This window comes from Pipistrellus hanaki (genome assembly GCF_964339955.1).
Source record: "Pipistrellus hanaki genome assembly, chromosome: 3".
Taxonomy (NCBI): domain Eukaryota; kingdom Metazoa; phylum Chordata; class Mammalia; order Chiroptera; family Vespertilionidae; genus Pipistrellus; species Pipistrellus hanaki.
In genome coordinates, this window is record NC_140505.1 from 150,517,084 (window position 1) to 150,538,549 (window position 21,466).

At 37.3% G+C, this 21,466-nt stretch overlaps 1 protein-coding gene across 1 annotated transcript in view; it reads right to left on the reverse strand.

Annotated features, from left to right (window-relative positions):
- The window catches only part of PDZRN4 (PDZ domain containing ring finger 4), a gene marked incomplete at its 5' end in the record, with an annotated part of 339,478 nt that overhangs the window by 292,549 nt on the left and 25,463 nt on the right, over positions 1-21,466 (reverse strand). Inside the window, 1 exon segment of the mRNA XM_084876634.1 lies at positions 5,067-5,102. Coding sequence (XP_084732760.1) covers positions 5,067-5,102 — 36 coding nt within the window.

Below are 21,466 nucleotides of genomic sequence, written 5' to 3' on the forward strand. Positions count from 1 at the left end.
ATTATCTTGATTTCACCAGATGTTTATACTTCCATTTAATAAAGAAAAAGCAGGGACTAGGTTTCTTTTGAAGTATTATGAGTGACTCGTTTCATCATTTGTCTCGCTACTGCAGACTCTGTTCAGTTGAAAGGTATTGATTTCCCTTCTTTTCTAAGAAGCTCCTACAAGGGGGACACCATCACCAAGAAGGTGTGATGATGTGAAGATGCTATTGCCTGACTGTGTTTTCATTTTCACCTTTCATTTTTCCAATGTTGCACGTTAGTTTTGGGAATTCTAATCCTTCTTGCCTTTGTGTTGTAATCTCTAATATCATTTATTTTAACTGTTACTTCTGTGCACATTTGAAATGTTAGCAGCCTTCCACCTTCAGAGCATAAAGTAAAAACAGAACAGAATATCTTCTACCTTCTCTGTTTCCCCCTCAATGAATTTCATTTATGAAAGAAAACACACCCAGAAGCTAAAAATAGGAATTGTCATTAACTATGTACCAAATACCAAATACCCATTGTCTTATCATTTCTTTTTCATTCTTTTGGTTATGCTGAAATTCAAAGAGAATGGTGAGCTGATAAGTGGGAGAAGGAAAAAAGCTGAGATCTAGGTCAAACTATTTCACTCACACTCCCTGGACTGTAATATAGTACGACATTCAAATTCTACTGCCCCCACACCAGCTCAAGTCCTCATTATCTGTAGTCTGCACTATTGAAATAATCTCCGACCTGTTCTTTCTGTTTTAAGTTTCTTTTCCTTTATATCAAGTCCGTGTTTTACAATGCACCAGCATTAGCCTCTAAAACAGACACCATGGTTATTAAAAAAATCCCTAGAGCAATCACTTCTGCAGAATAAAATCCCAAAACATGCCAGTATGCTACTCAAGTTAGCTCCCCACCCCACCTCCACTCTGGTCTCTCTGTGCTCCAGCCACACCAGACCATTAACTATTACTCAGGCTAAGAATTTGGAACCTCCTCCCTCCTCCCTCCTCCCTCCTCCCTCCTCCCTCCTCCCTCCTCCCTCCTCCCTCCTCCCTCCTCCCTCCTCCCTCCTCCCTCCTCCGAATTCTGCAATGGCTCACTCCCTCAGACACATTTGAAGTGCCACTTCCTTCAGGATGCTTTCCTTGAGATCTTTGATCTCTACAAAGAATCAATCTTTTCTCCCTTTGTACTATGAAGGCACAAAGGAGATCATTTTTTCTCTCTCTCTCATGACATTTGTACATCTGCTTTGGTCTGTGCTATATAAAGCTAGTTCTTCTCATCCCATGGCTTGCAAACCACTTTGGTTAGGATCTGTATTTCAGTAATCTTTTCAATGCAGTTTCATCTGAATACTCAATACATGTGGGTTAATGGGATTGTGAAAAAACATTTCAAATTAATTTAGAGGTGTGTTTGTTTATTTCTGAAGAATTAATACTGACTCCTGAAATGACTAAGTTACTTACATAATTGAATACATTTAACATAGGTTTAATTTGGAAATTGAATAATGAGTAAATAAACATGTTATACTTGAAAGTGAAATTCTGTAATTCTGATACCTCATCATTCTCTACCTGATTAAAAAAAAACTATATTTGCACTTTCTATTCTACACAAAGCTTTAATTTGGGGCATATTAATACATGTCATCAGAGGTTGCAAGCTGGTGGCCCATGCGCCAAATGGCCCTTGAAACCACACATGTATGCGGTTTGGCCCATAGAAATTTTTTTTTTTTTAATTTTTGAACCAACACTTAAACATTGATATATTTTACATACAGATTTAGATTTCTACCATTCTTGAAAAAAAAATCCTGCACTTCTGGGCCTACATGCTTATAAAGTAACATGTGTGATTAATTTTCCAAAATCCTCACCATTCAGATGCACATTGTATACAAATGAACTTACTCCCGGTATAGAATTTTCCCGGCCCTTCTATACATTTGGAATCGGTGGCCCTGGTTAACATAATTGTTTTTCTTCTTCCTTGGTTTAACATTTTTATTAAATGCTATAATTCATAAAGCTGGACTTTGAAGCCACATTGTGTTCAACTTCATGTCATTGCTTGGCCTTTTCCTTATTTCTTTCAGAAGATGAATGTTATATTGCAAAATGAACAAAATGGCATATGAATCGGTCAGGTGAGAAGATGGCAGAGTTTGAAGTGTCACTTTTGTTGTCACATAAAGAGTTAATATTTGATTCTACTACACTAAATGTTCATATCTGGACAACGTAAAGTTATAGTGGTCATCTGAAAACCAGTCCTCCTTAAGCCTTACTTTATAGTTGATAAGGCAGACCAGACACATTTAGGAATGCTAATGCCCTGAAAGGTGTTTCCAATAGATTTATAAAGGACTGTGTGTTTAAGTAACCTCTAACCCCTTCCAGTGGAGGTGAGGAGGGTCATTTACACAGACTGGTGGCTGGCTTCAAAGCTGGGGTCTGGGGAGTGCCAGGAATGCATCCTTCCCAGTTTCTCGGGCAGTCCACCTCAATTAGTCTCACATTTACTTTCTTGTGCTCATTCACTTTTCATTTTTGAAGGCTGAGACAGGCTGTCTCCATCTGTCATAAGGCTAAATAACCATCTCCAATTTCAGGAGATTCAGTGAGCTAGAAAATACAGCTCTGATCCAATCAACTTTTAAACAGCACATTTCTATAACAACTAAGAGCAACCTAGAAAATACTGTCCCACTCGGGTTTTTGTGAATGCCATTATTCCATCTCCTACAAGACACAAAAGCACGGGAAGATGAACCTCAGAGACTTCCTGCTACTCATGTGTGGCTCTGACCCCTCTTAATATCATCCACACTGCAATGATACATGTCCCTCTTCATAAATGATATCCACCCAAACCCGAGGACCTGGAATTTTCTGTTTTGCAACTCTGAAAAATATATCTGAATTTTTCTATGATGGTTTTTCTGATCAAAGTTTTGGAGTTTCTGCCCTAATCCTGACTGCTCATATTCATAATCTACATGAGAATTCTATCTGTATGCATGCAAAGAAATGATACATCCTGTGGAAGTAAATAAAAATCACAGGTCTCAATGCTTGCCAAAATAATTTTGTAAAATAGAGTGAGAATATTAATAATCTGAATTATAAAAGCATATTAATATATTTATATTACATCATATGTTGATATAATTCAGCAAAATTTTCATTTTATTTCAAAATATTTGTTTTATCATATGGTAAAATTATAGACAACCCTATACTTTTGGAATTTTAAAAGGAAAATGTCAAGATATATTGCCAAGCAAATTCTACACTTTATTTAATTTTTTTGGAATTCCATTAATGAAGGATCAGTAAACTCACTAAAATAAATAGTCTTTGTAGGGACAACATTGCTCTATATTTTAGTCCAATTGGAGAGGGGGGTCTCTGCTGGATCTGAAAAGATGTTGCTTTGCTATTCATCTCCTCATATGCCATACGTGTAAGGATAGGAGCACCTTTATCCAGAAGCTAAGTAAACAGTACAATGTGTTGTCAAATTCTAGGTCTTGTTAACACAGATGATAAACATTCCCTTGCATATACAGTACCAGCCTATGGAAACCCGTATATGTGTGTTGTCACCTGTACATTCATGGCATAGTGAGTCAAGAAGTGCACGACAATGTACTCTCTCTATCTCCCTATGCAGAAGGGTATGTGCGGTTACCTGGACATCAATCCATATCTGCCTCATGATAAAAGTGAATATTCAGCAACAGTACATGAATATAGCACTTCATCAAAACCTAGAAATTCAAATTTGAGCACGTGTTTTTTTCTTTCTTTATTAAAAAATATATTTTATTGATTTTTTACAGAGAGGAAGGGAGAGGGATAGAGAGCTAGAAACATCGACCAGCTGCCTCTTAGGGGATGTGTCTGCAACCAATGTACATGCCCTTGACCGGAATCAAACCCGGGACCTTTCAGTCCACAGACCAATGCTCTATCCACTGAGCCAAACCGATTTCAGTGAGTACGTGTTTCTTAATGTGCAGTTCCCTAACAGATTAGTGAGCCGAGTGGCTTTGGGCTGCAGATGGCATTCCATAACCTCTGCTTTTTCTAAAATGGCCCTTTAGAAATAGGGCAAATGTTTCTATGTTAAGAAGTAAAGAAAAAGTATAAATACTTCTTTAAATAATTCACTAAAACAATTATAATTTTATGATTTTTTTTACATTTAATAAACTTCTTTAACTCAATTTTAAGCAATACAGCAGTATTTTGAAAATGTTTCCATACAATTATGCTGCCTTTTTCAGAATAACTTCAGTATTAAGACTTTTCAATTTGCTTTTATGGAATCATAAATGTTTGATACTAGAACTGGTCATAATTCAGCAACCACAACCAACAAATATAGAAATCACAGCTCAGACAGTGTGAGAATTGCTCATAGTCATATAGCAAAGCTAGGGGTGCAATCATCAGGGGAGTAAAATTAAACAGATCAGCAAGTTAGTTATCTTATAGTGCAGGTTTTTTTTTTTGCTATTTTATTTAGATTATAACAGAACAAGTCTAATCCTTTCTTCAATGATCAACGTCATTGGGAAATAAGATAATATAAATGCCAACAAATGGGTTTTGAAAGCTGATGACACAGAGGCAATTTCAACATCCATATTATTTCCCTAATAAAAACACTGAAAAAAGCAATTGAAATTTTTTCAAAACCCATTTATGACAGTAGAGCAGCAGTCTGGTTGCTCAAGCAAGGGCTTATCAAGTACAAATCAGCTCCAATCTTCTTAGCTCTAGTCAGTGTTTCTCCTTTAAGATGAATGTGCAACTAATGGAAGCAATGTGAGTTCATGAATGGACTCCTGTTCCATATCTCTTTGATTTTCTTTTTGAAAACACACACACACACACACACACACACACACACACACACACACACACACACATACACACACACACACGTACCTAAACATTCCATTAAACCATAGAGGGAAGTGACAGAAACTACTCTAAATCAATCTTACCTAGGGAGAACTAGACAACTCAAAGACAAAACAGAGTATATTCTAACTTTTGAATGTGGCTGAAATACAGATTTTCCTGTCTCCTGGGTAAAAAAAAATATAGCTATGTGTTAAAAGAACTATCATATATGTGACTATTACAAAAACAAAACGGCAGAAGAGTTAAAAATGAAAGACAATGTCTAAAATAAAAACACCATTTAAAAAAACAACAACAATCACTTAAAAAAAGATGAGTTTCCAAGTCCACATTACTTGGAATCAAACATTCCCAAGGATTGCCAAATAGGACATTATTTATTTCACCCTATTATTATAACAAGTCATCCTTGTTCATAACAGCCTACATTTATAACTTGTTATTAAGGAGACAGTAAATCTTTTTGGCTATATGCCAACAGAGAGAAGCAGAAGTAAAAATAACCCAGTAAACTGGTATCCCAGAAATCAAAAATAATTCTTTTGGAATAAACTGTATGATTTCAATTTTCTATTTTATTAGAAGACGACCACTCATACTTTCTTCACACTAATTAATGTTCAATAAAGTCCTTTTGTCTGGACTAAATCCAGTAATGAGAGAGGATTTGAAAAGGAAGGTGGGGGTAAAAATTCTGCAATTGATGAAATCATAGATGTATGTGTCCTATAATACAAGAGACAGAAAGCACTCTACTATATACATGGGCCATACTCTCCTCTACCCAGAACTGGACTAGGATATGCACGTTACCAGACCAACTTAACGCAGATGGTTCTCCCTGTGCTAACACAGTGCTCTCCCAAGCAGCAGTGTCTACTCCGCTGGAAACATTGTCGGTTCTGTGATTTCTGGGTTCCATGAGAGACAGGGATGATTGTGAAAATCAATTACACTTGAATTCTAGGGAACCCCTAACACAGCAATGAAAGCAAACTGCTTTTGTTAAGAACCACTTGTAGAAACTTGGGGGAAATCACTAGGAGCACCATCCTTATGCACAACCAAAATTATTATACCTTTAAAAAAAAATGTCAAGTTGGGCCATGCCTGGGCTTCCAGCCCAAGCAAAGAGGCAATTCTCCCAGGCCCCTGAGGAAAAGGGAGGTTGTTAACAAAATGGAGAGTCTCAGTGTTCTCAAGGCTCCTGGAGCCCAGCATGAGAAGGGTTACACGTGGAAATTCAATGACAGCAATGGTTGCTTGAGGTCATGGGGTTCTTATAAAGCAGGGGTGGTGAACCTTTTTTCTGCCCAGGGCCATTTGGATATGTATAACATCATTCGTGGGCCATACAAAATTATTAACTTAAAAATGAGTCTGTTATATTTGGTCAAACATTTAATTAACTCATCTCTAATGCCCTGGCAGGGCCAGAATATGATTTCACCCCTAATACCTTGGCAGGGCCAGACCAAATGATTTCAAGGGTTTTAGAAGGCTCAGGGGTTGGATGTTCCCTACCCTTGTTTTTTAAGAATAATATGAACTTAAATGAAAAGATACAGAAATGTATCTATTCCTACACTTTAATATAGAACATCAATTTTTAACCTTTTTTTTTTTTTTAACATCTTATGGCCCATATAAAGTAATTACTAAAATTCTGCAGCATGCCCCAAACTATAATTTTTGCTGGTAAAAAAAAATAGGTATAATTTTTATTTATTCACTCTGGATGGTGATTGTTATGTTGGCTGTTGTCATTTTTCATTGGACAATGTAAGGGAAAAGACAGTGTCCTTACTACATAGTCAGGTATTGCATCTTTTAAATTTTTTGCAGCTCACCAGTTGAAAATTGTTGATATAGGGAATGGAAAAAAGGACAAGGGAAAGGTCAAATTCGGAGAGACTAGAGCCTAGTTCTACCAATATTAACATAGTTAGTGTACAAGTTTAACAAGCTCCACACACTCACTTGAAAAATATATCTCAGTTGGGGGGGAGGAGCTTTGTGAAAAGGTAAAGGGATGAAGAAGTATAAATAGGAAGTTACAAAATAGTCACAGGCATGTAAAATACAATATAGGGGATATAGTTGATAATACTGTAATATCTTTCAATGGTTCAGATGGGTATCAGATTTGTTATGTTTATCATGTAGTAAATTATATAAATGTCTAATCACTGTCATATAGCTGAAACTAATATAATACTTTATGTCAACTATAATTAAAAATTTTAAATAATTTTTTTAAAGTCCAAAAAAATTATCCTCTGAAATAAGAAAACAGAAGTGATAGAAATAGTAAAGCAGCAGAAATTCAGCTTCTGATCTTGAACCTGACATTGCTGATAATGACACTTTGACAAATCTGGTTTGGTGCTCCATGTTTCATTTGTCATAGTGAACTTTTCATTTTTCCATTGAACCGACTTCCAAGTGCCTGCCATAGTGATCATCTTCAGGTTCACACGCTGCACCATTCTTCAGTGAGTTAAACAGACATAATAACCCACATACCTGACTCAGTTTGCCAGGATAAACGTCAGATGATTTAATGTTAGGGGAATCATCAAACACTCCATGATGCAGAACTTGAGGTCATGGGTTTAATTCCATTTCAGTGGGGGGAGTATTTTATTGGTGAGAAGAAGAATGTCAAACTGAATTGTTCATAATTCTTTAGGAACCAAGTGTTAAATCCCTCCGAGGCTGATACTGCAGCATAATGTTCCTTCTGTCTAATTTCTAAACTTTATAAAATTATTTTCACGAAAATAATTCATTTGCTCTACATACAATCACAAAAACATTAAGAAAAGCACTGTGTCTCATTTTATATATTGATTTTCACAGAAACAGTTCAGTGACAGGTAAAGTAACATCATTACCTTGAAGTACTCAAAGAAAGCTCAACCTGAACTTATACTTGTCAATGGCATTACAGTTGTCTAATTCATAAAAATCAGTGCCTTATAGCCCCTTGAAGATGACAGATCCTGAACAAGGAAGCCTTTTTATTTAGGAAGATAATACAACTCTCCTGGGAATTTTTTTTTACCCCAATTAACACTCTAACCCATTGCACATTCTCTTTTTCTGGCAAAAGGCCTTTCATAATTCAAGACAGAAGTTTTTGTTTGGGGCTTTTTGAAGGTTTTCTTTTCATTCATTCTTTCTTTTTTTTTTTTTTTTATCTATTATATCCAAGTTAAACAGACGACTCATATAACACTCACACTGTTGTGAACTTTCCTGAATACTCACAAATTCTCAGCATAGTACAAAAATTAATCTGCAGTCAGTAAGTCTGACTTATGCCCCAGAACTTAATTACAGTTAACCTTCAGCCTAAAGACACCCTAATAAAATTTCCTTCTGTGACTTAAGATAATTATGATGACATAAATGGCGATGTGCTGATGAATGGCCACCACTGTTCATCTGATTGGAGAAACACTAGGAAACATCTCCGCTGGGCTCTGGCAGTGCTGAAGAGGGTTGATACAGCTTTTGGTAATAAGTGGATACAGAATGCAGTCTTTCTGGCTCCACATTAGTTCCACATAAGTGACTGTCTTTCCTTATATTATTGTATTTATATCATGAATAGTACCAAAGACCTTTTCTTCTATAGTTTAACTGGCCGCCTAAATAATACTAACAAATATATTCTCAAAAAAAATATTATATGTATAGTGTATGATCATACACAGAATCAACCTTGTGATATGTGGGATGTGTATTGTGTATTGGTGTGTGTTTGTGTGTGTACATTTTTGTCTGCTTGCTTGTTTAAGACAATTATTGTTTGTTTAAAGATGTGGTTTTTGCTTTTCCCTTCAATCTCTACTCCTGACAATTTTGTTTCTCATTATCATATTTTGCATAGAAGATAAGTAGGATATAGTTCATTAAACAGCACACTGCATACATCTCATTTACAGTATATGTTCATACTCTAGACCCTGATGATTGTGATATCCTACTTTGCTGCTGAATAGGTCATTCACAAATATCATATTGATCCAGACAAGATAAGGAGAACCAATGGGGTTATTCAAAATCAGGGTCCTAGCTCTTTGATCCTGAGATAAACAGAGCAAACCTTGAGCTAAATCTGCCCACCATTTGATGGAACAAAGTTCTCATACTCTAAATTTCTCATAAATATCCTTTAAATCCCTGTTTTGTATATTTTATTTACCATATGTGAGAAATAATATAACATTAGTATAAATAATAGCTCTTGTTCTAAATGTATGACTTGTCTATAGGTTTTGAATCCACAAATTTGGGTAGAGAAACGTTATCTACTTAAGATGCATTATTGCCATGTGGACAACATGGATGGCTCTTGAGTAACATGCTAAGCAAATTAAGTCAGACAGGGAAAGTAAAATACCATATGATTTTGCTCATATGCGGGATATAAAACTGAAATCAACAAACAAGTAGAACAAGCAAAAACTCATACACACAGAGTACAATGGTTACAAGAGGGGAAAGTGGGTGGGGAGAGTAAAGGATAAAGGGAGTTAAATATAAGGTGACAAAAGAAGATCTGACTTTGGGTGGTAAGCACATCACCCAATGCAATAAACAGATGATATGACATAGAATTTTACACTTGAAATAGACATCATTTTATTAACCAATGTCACCCCGATAAATTTAGTTAAGAAAAAGTTGCATAAGCCCATCTGCGATTGGGATATATTATACCTGCAAACTACTTGAGTATAAACAGCAAAAATAGCAAATACAAAATGGTCAAGAGAAGGTTGGTTTGACTGCCACAAGAATGCTATTGATAGGCCTTTAGAGAGTAGATGGTGTGATCTGAAAGGCAGGAGATGATTTCACCACAAGGGAGTGGGGGAGAGAGGACAAGGGTGAGGGAGGGCAAAGATCTTTTCCCTGCAGTCGCAGTGCATGATATTATGGTATCCAGCTTCTAATGATTTGGTATTTTCTTTGGATCTTAAAAATTTTTTCAACCTCAACATTATTAAAATGCTAATGTGACTAGCAAGAGTAATATCTTAAGCTATAGGTTGCAAACTGAAATCTCATGGCCAATATTAAGCCACAGACAAAATTTTTATGATCTATACCATTTTATACATTGAAGCAATATCTAATATCAGGAGGTTTTATGCTTTACTTTATGAGTTAACAGGTTAACCAGAATTTCTTTACCTTTATTTTAAGGTCCTGGGTCCTTTGTAGAATCTAACGAAGCCATGTGCCCCCTAATTCATTGTTACTTCAACAAAATGTATTGAACAGTTACTAGGTATCAGTCCCATTCCACTTTATGGAGTTCTTAGCAAAGGCAAAAAACCAAACAAACAAAGAAGCAAAAACAAACAAGATAAAAATAAAAATAGAAAAGCAACCATGCCCTCAAGGAATTTTTATCTAAAAGGGAGTACACAAAAAATAAGTAGCTAAGTACATTATGTAGCACTTAGCTACTTATTTTTTGTGTACTCCCTTTTAGATAAAAATTCCTTGAGGGCATGGTTGCTTTTCTATTTTTATAGAAAGTGCTGTGCTCTGGGGAGACACAGTAGGTAAGGGGGAGACAGGGATGCAATTAAGAGGTGGTCAGACAAGTGCACACCAAGGACCTACTATCTGAGCAAAGCCATGAAGTTAGTGAGTGGGCCATAGAAAGGTCTTCATTTTATTAATGCTTATATAACAGCATACAACACACAGCATTTTCCCGAATATTTCACATTCTGTAGCTCAGTGCCCCAGTTTTTTTCTGATTTGTCTGGTCTATTCCATTTTCTCTTGTTCATTCCATTCTCTTACCTTTGGGAGCTACAGAACTGACTGACAAAATAGCATTTATTTCCTGCCATAGACTACTTTTATATGCAATCCAAGACAGCTTTTGACATCAGTTTCTCTCTGGATCTTTATTTATTCTCTCAAACATTTAAAAAAATAGTTTACTGAGACCTACTATATGTCTGATACTCACTCTAAGCACTGAGGATTCTGTTGTGGGCTAAACTGTGTCCCCCTCAAATGTATATATAACCCTGTAAATCAGATGTGACTGTATTTGTGATAGTGTCTATAAAGAGATTAGAGGCCTGGTGCACAAAATTCGTGCATGTGGGGTGTCCCTCAGCCCAGCCTGCACCTTCTCCAATCGGATTCCTCGATGGATGCCCGACTGCCCGTTTAAATCCCAGTGGGATCAGGCCTAAACGGGCAGTCAGACATCCCTCTCACAATCCAGGACTACTGGCTCCCAACTGCTCACCTGTCTGCCTTCCTGATTGCCCCTAACTGCTTCTTCCTGCCAACCTGATCACCCCCTAAACACTCCCCTGCCAGCCTGATTGATGTATAACTGCTCCCCTGCTAGCCTGTTTGCCCCAACTTCCCTCCTCTGCTGGCCTGGTCACTCCTAACTACCCTCCCCTGCTGGCCTGATCACCCACAACTGCCCTCCCTTGCAGGCCTGGTCCCTCCCAACTGCCCTCCCTTGCTGGCCATCTGTGGTGGCCATCTTGTATCCACATGGGGGCAGAATCTTTGACCACATGAGCACAGTTATCTTATGTGTTGGAGTGATGGTGAATCTGCATATTACTCTTTTATTAGATAGGATAGAGGCCTGGTGCATAGGTAGGGGTCGGCTGGTTTGCCCTGAAGGCTTGTCCCAGATCAGGGTGGAGATCCCCTTAGGGTGTGGGGTGGCCTGGGCAAGGGGCCTGAGTTTGTTTGCAAGCTGGCCCTGCCTCTTGGCAACCCAAGGGGAGGCCCTGGTATCTGGAATTTATTTACCTTCTACAATTGAAACTTTGTAGCCTGGAGCACAGTCAAGCCTTCTGCTCCCTTTGTGGTAGCAGCCATTTCTGTTGGAATTTATTTATCTTCAATCATTGAAACTTCGTAGCCTTAAGTGGAAGCTTGGGCCAGTCAGGGTGTGTGGAAAGCTTGGCTTCCTCCATCGCTGGGGAAACGCAAGCCTCCTTCCTGCTCTCACTGTGGCCACAGCCATTTTGGATGGGTTGTGTGGTGTAGCAGAGTGATGGTTAATTTGCATATAACTTTTTTATTAGATAGATAACTGAGGTTAAATGAGGTCATTAGTGTGGGCCCTAATTCAATGTGACTGGTGTTCTAGAAGAGGAGGTGAAGACACAAACAAACACAGAAGACCATGTGAAGACACACACACAAAAAAGGATGATGGCCATTCAAAAGCCAAAGGAAAGACTCTCAGAAAAATCCAACCCTGCCAACACCTTGATATTGGACTTCTAGCCTCCAGAACCATGAGAAAAAATATCTCTGTTGCTTAAGCCTCCAAATATGTGGTACTTCGCTATGGTAGCCATAATAAACTAATTTAGATATCACATAGGGGAAAAACAAAACACAAAAACAGATAAAAATCCTTGTGTACTTTTTGTGCTTGGCTTCTCAGCTCTTCTCTATTATACTCCTTCACTTAGCACACCACTCCCAGCTAGTCCTGTCCCTCAGGATCCTATGTGCATTGGCAGCCTTTATGGACAGTGCCCACACTAGTTCATCCTCTGACACCAGAGTCAGACAGATCCTCCAAAAAACTGACATAGAAGAACCTCTAAAATCTTTGCAATATTGTAGGTTATTTTAGTAGCAAGCTACACGTATCTAAAAATGTGCTAAAACAGATGGAATTCCTAATAACATTTTTGGAAAGCATACTATAGACATAAAATATTCATTAAAGAAGATTCAATTTTTCACAAAAGCAGGAAATAGCTATAGCTTATTTTTCAATATCATGTCAAGGATTCTGGTTTTGACTAGTACACTCATGAGGCACTACTTTAAGTATTGTCTAACAGTAAACTTCGTCTCTCAAGGAAAGTTCAGTTTTGTCAGTTAGTAGCTTTAACACTTCACCTAACATATAATCCAGTTTCCTTAAAAAAATATATATTTAAATTGATTTCAGAAAGAAAAGGAGAAGGAGAGAGAGAGAGAGATAGAAACATCAATGATGAGAGAGACTCGTTGATTGGTTGCCTCTTGCAGGAACCCTACTGGGGATTAAGCCAGCAATCTGGACTTGTGCCCTAACCAGGAATTAAACTGTGACCTCCTGGTTCATAGGTCAACACTCAACCACTGAACCACATCAGTTAGGCTAACCCAATTTCTTTTAAGCATTTGTGTTATTTAAATTTCAGATTCTCAAGGACTTTGCCAAGGCTACAATAGATTAGAAAAAAAGTTATGCAAAGAAAGCCAAGTTTCAATTTCTAGAGCATATCATTGGATTTTTCCTTCTCCTTGATCTCTACCATAATAGTAAAATATCTATAAAAATATAATGGTTGAGCATCGACCCATGAACCAGGAGGTCATGGTTCAATTCCCAGTTAGGGCACACAGCTGGGTTGCAGGCTTGATCCCCAGTAGGGGAACTGCAGGAGGTAGCCAATGGATTATTCTCTCTCATCATTAATAATGTTTCTATCTCTCTCTCATTCTCCTTTACTCTCTGAAATTAATAAAACTATATATTTTTTAAAAGAAAATATTTTAAATACAGGGTGGGGCAAAACCAAATTTACAGTTGTGAGTACATGAAACACAGAGTTTATTCTTGTATTATTATTTATTAGTTCATAATTTTCAATACAAACAACTATAAACCTACTCTTGTTCAAACCTATAAATATGATCTGAGCTTTGAGACTACCCAGTTTTCTTCTCCTTGCCAATCCTCACCTCTAACCTTACTCAACTCCTTATTCAATCATCAAAATGCAGGTCAGAGGTCACATCCTCCTGCTTTTCCCCTGTTTTCTTACCACCACCTCCAGCTAGAACTGGGGCATGCATGCTTCCATCCTCTCTCTGTCTCCCTTCTGGCATTTAGGAGTCAGGGCTACAGTTCCCTGATGGCCTGGACTCCTGAAAGATGGGGGCTGTATCTGTATACTTATAAAGAACCCCTGCTCATGTATGCTGAGTGAAGCAGCACTGAATGCACCCAACAGAATAAACTTGACTATTCCTAGATACCTGCTTATGATTTGAGAACTATTTGTATAGATAGTTTAAGGCTTATTCACTTTTAGCCAAATATTTGAACTTACCATAGAAGGAGAAAATTAAATTAAAAATGTGCAAGGAGCCATGGATGGGAAATATTTGAACATACTTCAACCTTCATAAGTGATACATATTTGCTTGAAATGAGCTATAGTTAATGGCGAAAGTAAATTTATTTTATATTACTTTACTTTAGCAGACACAGCTGGGTTGAGAGTCCTCCTTTGGGAGTCACTTTCCACTTCCTAGGACCATTCCTGAAAGAACACAGTGCTCCCCACAGAGAGTGTGCCGGTTCTTCCAAGCCCATTATCAGATTATTATATTGTAAATAGTTTCCTAGCACTTTGAAAACAGTCTTAAACAAATGCACCTGAATGCAAGATGTATGCCCTAAGTGAGTGTCAGACCTGTGACCATAGCCAAGTTATACTACAGAACTTTTTCATCTTTAATATTTTCAAAACTAGTGAGCAGATCTGCTATAAAATACTACTCCTATTTTTCAGCCTTTGACATTTTTTTAATTCTCTTAGAAGATATTTCCCTTCAACTGTCCCAGCTACTTTACCCTACACTCCCCGGGCGAAGGGGAAAGGCGTCCATTGAAGCACAAGTCAAATGAAGCCATGAGCTAACAGAGTCCTGTAGATTCATACAACACCAAAATGGAAAATGGCCTTTTACTTTAATCATCCCTAAAATTCAGGCAAAAGTCAGGTGCTTTTTCTAAAACAGACTTCCCCCTTTCAACAGTTCATTATGGCAGAGAAGCAAATTGAATTGTGGGAGATGTGGCAGCTGCTTTTCGAAAATCGCCCCTATAGAAAAGTGTCGATTTGGGGAATTAATTCTTTTTCATAGCGTTTCAGTGCTTTGCTCTTTGACTTGTCCACGTCCTTTCCCATCTGGACTGGGAAGGGGGTGGCTGTGGGAAATGTATGTGAATAATTGGGTCTCTGCTATTTCTTCCCTGAAGTTACGGGTGGAATTCAGAGAGGCCCCCGCACACTGGGAAACAGGCTCAGCATGCTGCACTGTCTATCTTAGTGGCAGTCCACACTGAGCAGACCTGGGATAGATGGTGCCTGCCTGTCACTAGAGAGAAGCAAACAAACCAGCAAAATGGAAAAGGGGACACGGACGTGGGCTGACAAAATGGTCTGCTCACACAGAGAACAGTTCCTTCAGGCCGTCAGAAGCCCTTGCTGCACTGAATTAAAAAAAAAAAGTCCATATCTTCCTTGAGTATTTCGAATGTAAACTGTTTCCTTTTCATTAGAATGTGCTAGGGAACATTCAGCATTGTAACTGAGAGGATCTCCAAGAGCCTGCTATTATTTTCATGTTAAAAAATGACACACCTGCAGTGATGAAAAAAAAAAATTTAATGACGCACTTGTTTGATACCTTCATCCCGTTTTGAAATGACACCATAGTAAGGAAAGATGTGGGGCTCCTTGTTAAGAAATTACTAAGGATATCAAGGTGGTGACAGCAGAGCATTAAAACAATCACAGGGTCCCAGCCGGCAGGGCTCAGTGATTGAGCATTGACCTGACTTATGAACCAGGAGGTCATGTGTTGACCTATGAACCAGTCAGGGTACATGCCTGGTTTGTGGGCTTGATCCCCAGTAGGGGGCATGTAGGAGATAGCCTACCAATGATTCAGATCATCGATGTTTCTCTCTCTCTCTCCCTTTCTCTTCCTCTTTGAAATAAAAATGTATTTTTTTAAATAAAAAATAAATAAAATAAAATGAGCACAGTGCCCTTCTAAGTGTGACTGCACAATTGGACTTCAATGAAGCCAGCCCTGCCAGAGAGGCCTTTTGAACTCTGTGTGGACTTTAACAAAGACAGAAAAGGATTAGCTGGATTGCTCTGATTTGGGTCAATGACCCCTACTTCAGGAGCCTCTTGACTCTAAACTGAAAGTCGGGGCACAGTGCCAGCTTTGAGAAACACCTTTGCTTCATCTGCTACTTAAACTCGCTTCCAAACTGCAGGTATGGCCCGTGTTTGAGAAAGGAGGCTGAAAGGATCATTCTTCACACAGGGAAGAAACTGAATTATCATATTTGTTTGGAGAAGGTTATGCTGTTGGGGATTTGGTTTCCTCCTGAGACAAATAAATATGGATTTCTATATGAGCAGGGCTCTTCTATGCAATGCATTTGCTATAAATGTTACTAAGGCAGGCAACTTCTTTTTAATCATAAAAATCCATTAATTTAAACTTAGCATGTTGACCCAATGACTTAAAAATAAAACTTTATCATTATATATTCTCTAAAAAAAACAACAACACAAAAACACACAACAAATATCTGGTTCTGTGCTCTGAGATAATTTATAAATTGAGCAGATGAGACCAACAGGCCCGTAATAATTACTCAAATATTAACTACTATAGAAAAACCCAATGGAAAGTAGAACATGAATTCTATATTCTGAATATGCAAGTTTCAGATCTATTGTAGCAAAATGTATGTCTTTTAAAAGAACATATAATAAATGAAAAATATACTCCATTTTTTCTGGGTTTCAAATCTCAAAATTTTGCTGCTAAAATTGACTTAAGACATGATTTCTACCTTACATTCACATCAGACTCTTTCTGATAACAAATTCCTAAAATCCTACCAATTTTTCAAGGTCCATATGGAATCATGTGTGAGTCCTTCAAATCAGCACTTTCTATCGCATTCATGGCACTGATTATGTGGTATCTTGCTTTATAGTTGTTTGTATTTCTTCTCATATTCTCTTTCAGAAAAATCTCTATAACAGTATCAAGGATCTTACTGACTAGTACTAGAGATGAAATTTTATTTAAAATAATTAAATTTGTTACACCAACAAAATTGACAACCTAGAAAAAAATGGATAAATTTCTAAAAACACACAACCTGGCAAGACTGAATCATGAAGAAATAGAAAATCTGAACAGACTGATTGCTAGCAAGGAGATTGAATCAGTAATCAAAACTCTCCTAACAAACAAAAGAGGTTTTACTGATGAATTCTCCCAAACATTCACAGAAGAATTAATACCAATTCTTTTATAACTTTTCCAAAAGAGGAGGGAACACTTCCAAACTCATTTTATGAGGCCAGCATTACCTGATAAGTTTGTCACCTAGTATAACTGAGATCACAGTTTGAGATAGAGAAAAGGCTGAAGGAAGGAATGCAACAGGATCATTGGAGTAACAGGAATTTTCAGGTCCTTAACCAGTAAGAATAGTTTATATTTCTACAGTGTTTTACAATTACAAAATGCTTTCATGAAAACTATCAAATTAAACCCTCACAACAACATGAAATTTAGGAGAGCGTGAGAGAGAAAAAAAATAGAGGCTTAGAATGGTTATAAGACTTGTTCAGAGAAGGCATGTTGTAGACTCAGATTGCATTAGACCACTAAGGGAGAACAGTGGGAAAAATAAAATTAGACTAAGGGGCATAATATATAAGGGACTCTTTCATCAAAATCCTATTTCCTGATTAACCTGCAGCAAGCTTTTGTCAGGAGTTGACCCAGGGAAACAGCATCCAGCATTGATGTGGAGCCCAGGCTCTGGAGTTAAGGGGTAGGGGTTGGAATCTCAACTTTGCTACCTTCTGGTTATAGCATGGGAGTGCCACTGGTCTTCCCTGGATCCTCGTCTTTGCATAAGGTGAAAAACTTACAAGTTATACTTCAAATTAATATGTTAAGTATCTGCAAAAAAATTCCCTAACATATTTATATTGTCATAATGACAATCTGTTGAGACTCCAATGAATATCAGCCAAATGGCCTTTGAACTAGTAGCCATAACACAAAAAAAATCGCTGATTTAACTTGCTTTCCTATGCTAAGAATAGAAATAAGAGTGCACGGTTTTGTTTCCAAACTCTCTATACACCACTGGTAACACCTGTGATATTAAAAAAGGATGTGAACAGCACCCTCAAGCAGGCGACGCTAGTTCTCTGCACCCTCATTTCATGAGTTCAACACTGGCATCGTGGTTCTCAAACTTGAGCATACAGAAGTCTAACTTGAAGAGCTTATGGCATAGATTTAGGTTTTTTTTTTCGAGATACCTAAATAGAGAATAGTAAAAGATCCGAGGAGTCTACAGCTCAGAGATAGATTCAAGAGTAGGTCTGGGGTTGAGCTCTGGAGTCTGCATTTTGAACAAATTCCTCAAGAAGCTTATATAGTAATTTCTATACTCTCATTTTAGAAACTTCTACAAGTCCTTAGATAACACTCTCTTAGATACAAACTTCCCAATATACAGTGTTCATTTTACTAAGGTGTTCCTAAACACTAAGAAATCCTCAAGATCTGAAATGCATTGCTAATGGTGGAAGCTCCATGCAGGCAATAGGTGTTAAGGGAAATATTTTGGTTGGGGAAGCGGGGCCATTATTCTCGATATCACAGTCTATAGTATTTCCAAATAGCTGTGTTTAAAGGCGGTTTCTCCATCCTAGAAAAACACATGCATCTCCAAGGAGTCTTTTTAAATTCACAAATACATCTCATAACTTTTTAAAATACTGAGAACCATCTATAAAGTGAGAATATTAGACTTTTCTGACTATAACACTCTTCCTTGAACACTTAAAGCTCTTCAGACATTCTTTTTCTCTCAAAATGGCAAGTCACTTAGTTTTTTAAGCCCTGGTTTCTACATCTCTACCATAAAAGAATGTGTAAAAACAAAACAAGACACGTAAAAGTAATCTATAATGGCCTTTAACTATAAACTTCTATAAATACCTATCTAATTTTAGGTTGAAGTAGAAAACCATGCTTGAACCTGAAGAAATTAATCCTAAAAACATTATTAAGCCTACATTGTTTTCTTTTTAAAAATGAAACTATTTCTTTAATGTTATTCCTATTAATTCTAGCCAGAATCCTAATCAAGTTCAAGTCATGATGACCATCTATTATTTATGTTTAAGGGACTAAGCAGTTATTAATAGATTATATATATATATATATATATATATATATATATATATATATATATAATCAGTAGATTATATAAGATATTTAGAACAATAATTATCCCACTAACCCTCTGAACAAATTATAAATCACAGAGTAACCCATTTTTAATGTTTAACAACATTTATACAGGGATTACTGTGTACCAGAAACTTCTTTAAGCTTTTTACAAATATTAACTCATTTAGTCTTGATTATGAGTTTATGGAGTAGGCACTGTTATTTTGCTCATTTTAAAGAGGAGGATTCAGGGAAGACCAGTGGCGCTCCCATGCTATAACCAAAAGGTAGAAAAGCTGAGATTCCAACCCCGGCCCCTTAACTCCAGAGACTGGGGTCCACATCAATGTTGGATGCTGTTTCCCTGGATCAACTCCTGACAAAAGCTTGCTGCAGGTTAATCAGGAAATAGGATTTTGATGAAATAGTCCCTTATATGTAAACAGGAAGTCACTTAAAATGTAATTTCAATGTGGGCATTGCATGCCTTTGTGACTTTTACTGAAACAAAGAAAGGGAGTGCTGTTTGGTTAGAACAATAGAGATGACTTTTGTTTATGACCATCCTGTTCTTAAAATCAATGTTGAATTATAAATTTTCTTTCTCACCACTACTAAACCCATAATCCAATCTGCCATCTGACATGTGAACCACTGGCTGGCTAAGTGGTCTCCCTATCTCCAGCCTGACTCTTCAAATCTACTCACTACTTTTCAGCCACCGTAGTTTTCATAAAATGTTAACTTGATTATGTTACTTCATTGCTTAAAAACTTTATTGGGTTCCTATTTTTCATAGGATTAAAAAAAACAAAAACCCTAATTTTGGTTGGGTGACCATAAATTTAATATCAAACTGGGGTACTTTTCATAGTAGGGCCATTATTAATCATTTTGTCAGATCAACAAGGCTGCCCAGGGCAACCCAGATGTGTGGTCAGTCTGCTTGTTAGATATTGCATGAATTAGCCCCTTCAAATGCCCAAGTCCTGGATGAGAGCCATTCTTCTACCCAACTTTCTTTCAGTTCCTATAGTACACTGATTTCCCCCACCTCAGAGCTTATAGGCATAATTCTATGTCTGTTTAAAAAGTTCTGTCCACAAATCTTTGCCTAACACATACCTGTTCTTGTTTCAAGATGTGCTATAAAAATCACTCTGCAAAGAAGACATCCCCAGCCCCCCAAATAAAAACCACCCTCACCTCACTCCCCTTATTCCCTCAAACAACATCTAAAACTTTTCTTTAAGACATTTGCTACAATTATTAATTTTCCATTTGTTTAATTAATGCTTTGATTACTTTTCCACAGTACAGTTCTTAAGTTATAGTATAACTAGTTCCTACCACATTAGCTGCTTATTGGAGAAGCTGGGTAAATGTTCTTTGAATGAATGAGAATAAATATCTTTTAAAACAAGAAACAGAGGACAAGTAGTATGCCATAGAGCACATGAGTCAAACACAAGGCCCGCGGGCCAAATCCAGCCCGCCAGGCCTTGCAATGTGGCCCGCACCGCGCTGTCATCACTGCACTCCGCTGTCAGTTTATGACATTGTCAGTTTATGACTGTTCAGTAAACCATTCGGCCCGCGATTTAGGCTGGATTTTAGATTTTGGCCCCTTCTCTGATTGAGTTCGACACCCCCACCATAGAGAGTGCTGATTTGACTCCAGACAACTCATATAAAACAACAGAGGGGTGTCAACCTTTGCAAATAAATTAAAGGATAACTAAGTGAAACAACAAATTATGCTTTTTCCTCCTCTCTCTTTCTCTCCTTTCCTTTCTCTCTCTAAAATCAATAAATTATAATAAATAAATAAAATAAATGAGGTAAGAAAAACCCCACTTACCTAAACAAAAACCTTGTTCTATAAACTGCTAGTTCACAAAAGACAAACAAATTAGGGGAAATAGTTGGAAGAAAAATATAATTAATTGCACTGATATCAGTGTAAGTCTACATGATAGCAAGCAATTTTTTGGTGTGGGCAAAATAAATCCTTAAATATCTATATAGGAATTTATGCTCCTATAGTAACTATACAGTCTCATCACAGCTGAGGGAGATTTTGGAATGTATACTGTATGAGGCAAGATCACCTGACCGTGGCAGTGGGCTTCTCTCACTGTGGGGCCCACTGACACGGTGCCAGTCAAAGGTTTATTCTATTCTAGGGTACAGTAATGTGGGAGAAAAAGTGCAAGCGACATTTTCTTTAAATTCGACTTAAGGCATATGTGCCTGTGTTAGGAGCTGTGTATAAAGGAAACTGGTATTTAAAAGGACTAAGAAAAAAAGAGGCCCTGACAGGAAAACATCCAGAGGCGAATAAACCATTAAAGTCATTATGAGTCTCTGGTCCCATTAAAAACTATCACCCCTTAAACTATTTTTTTTGTATCAATTATG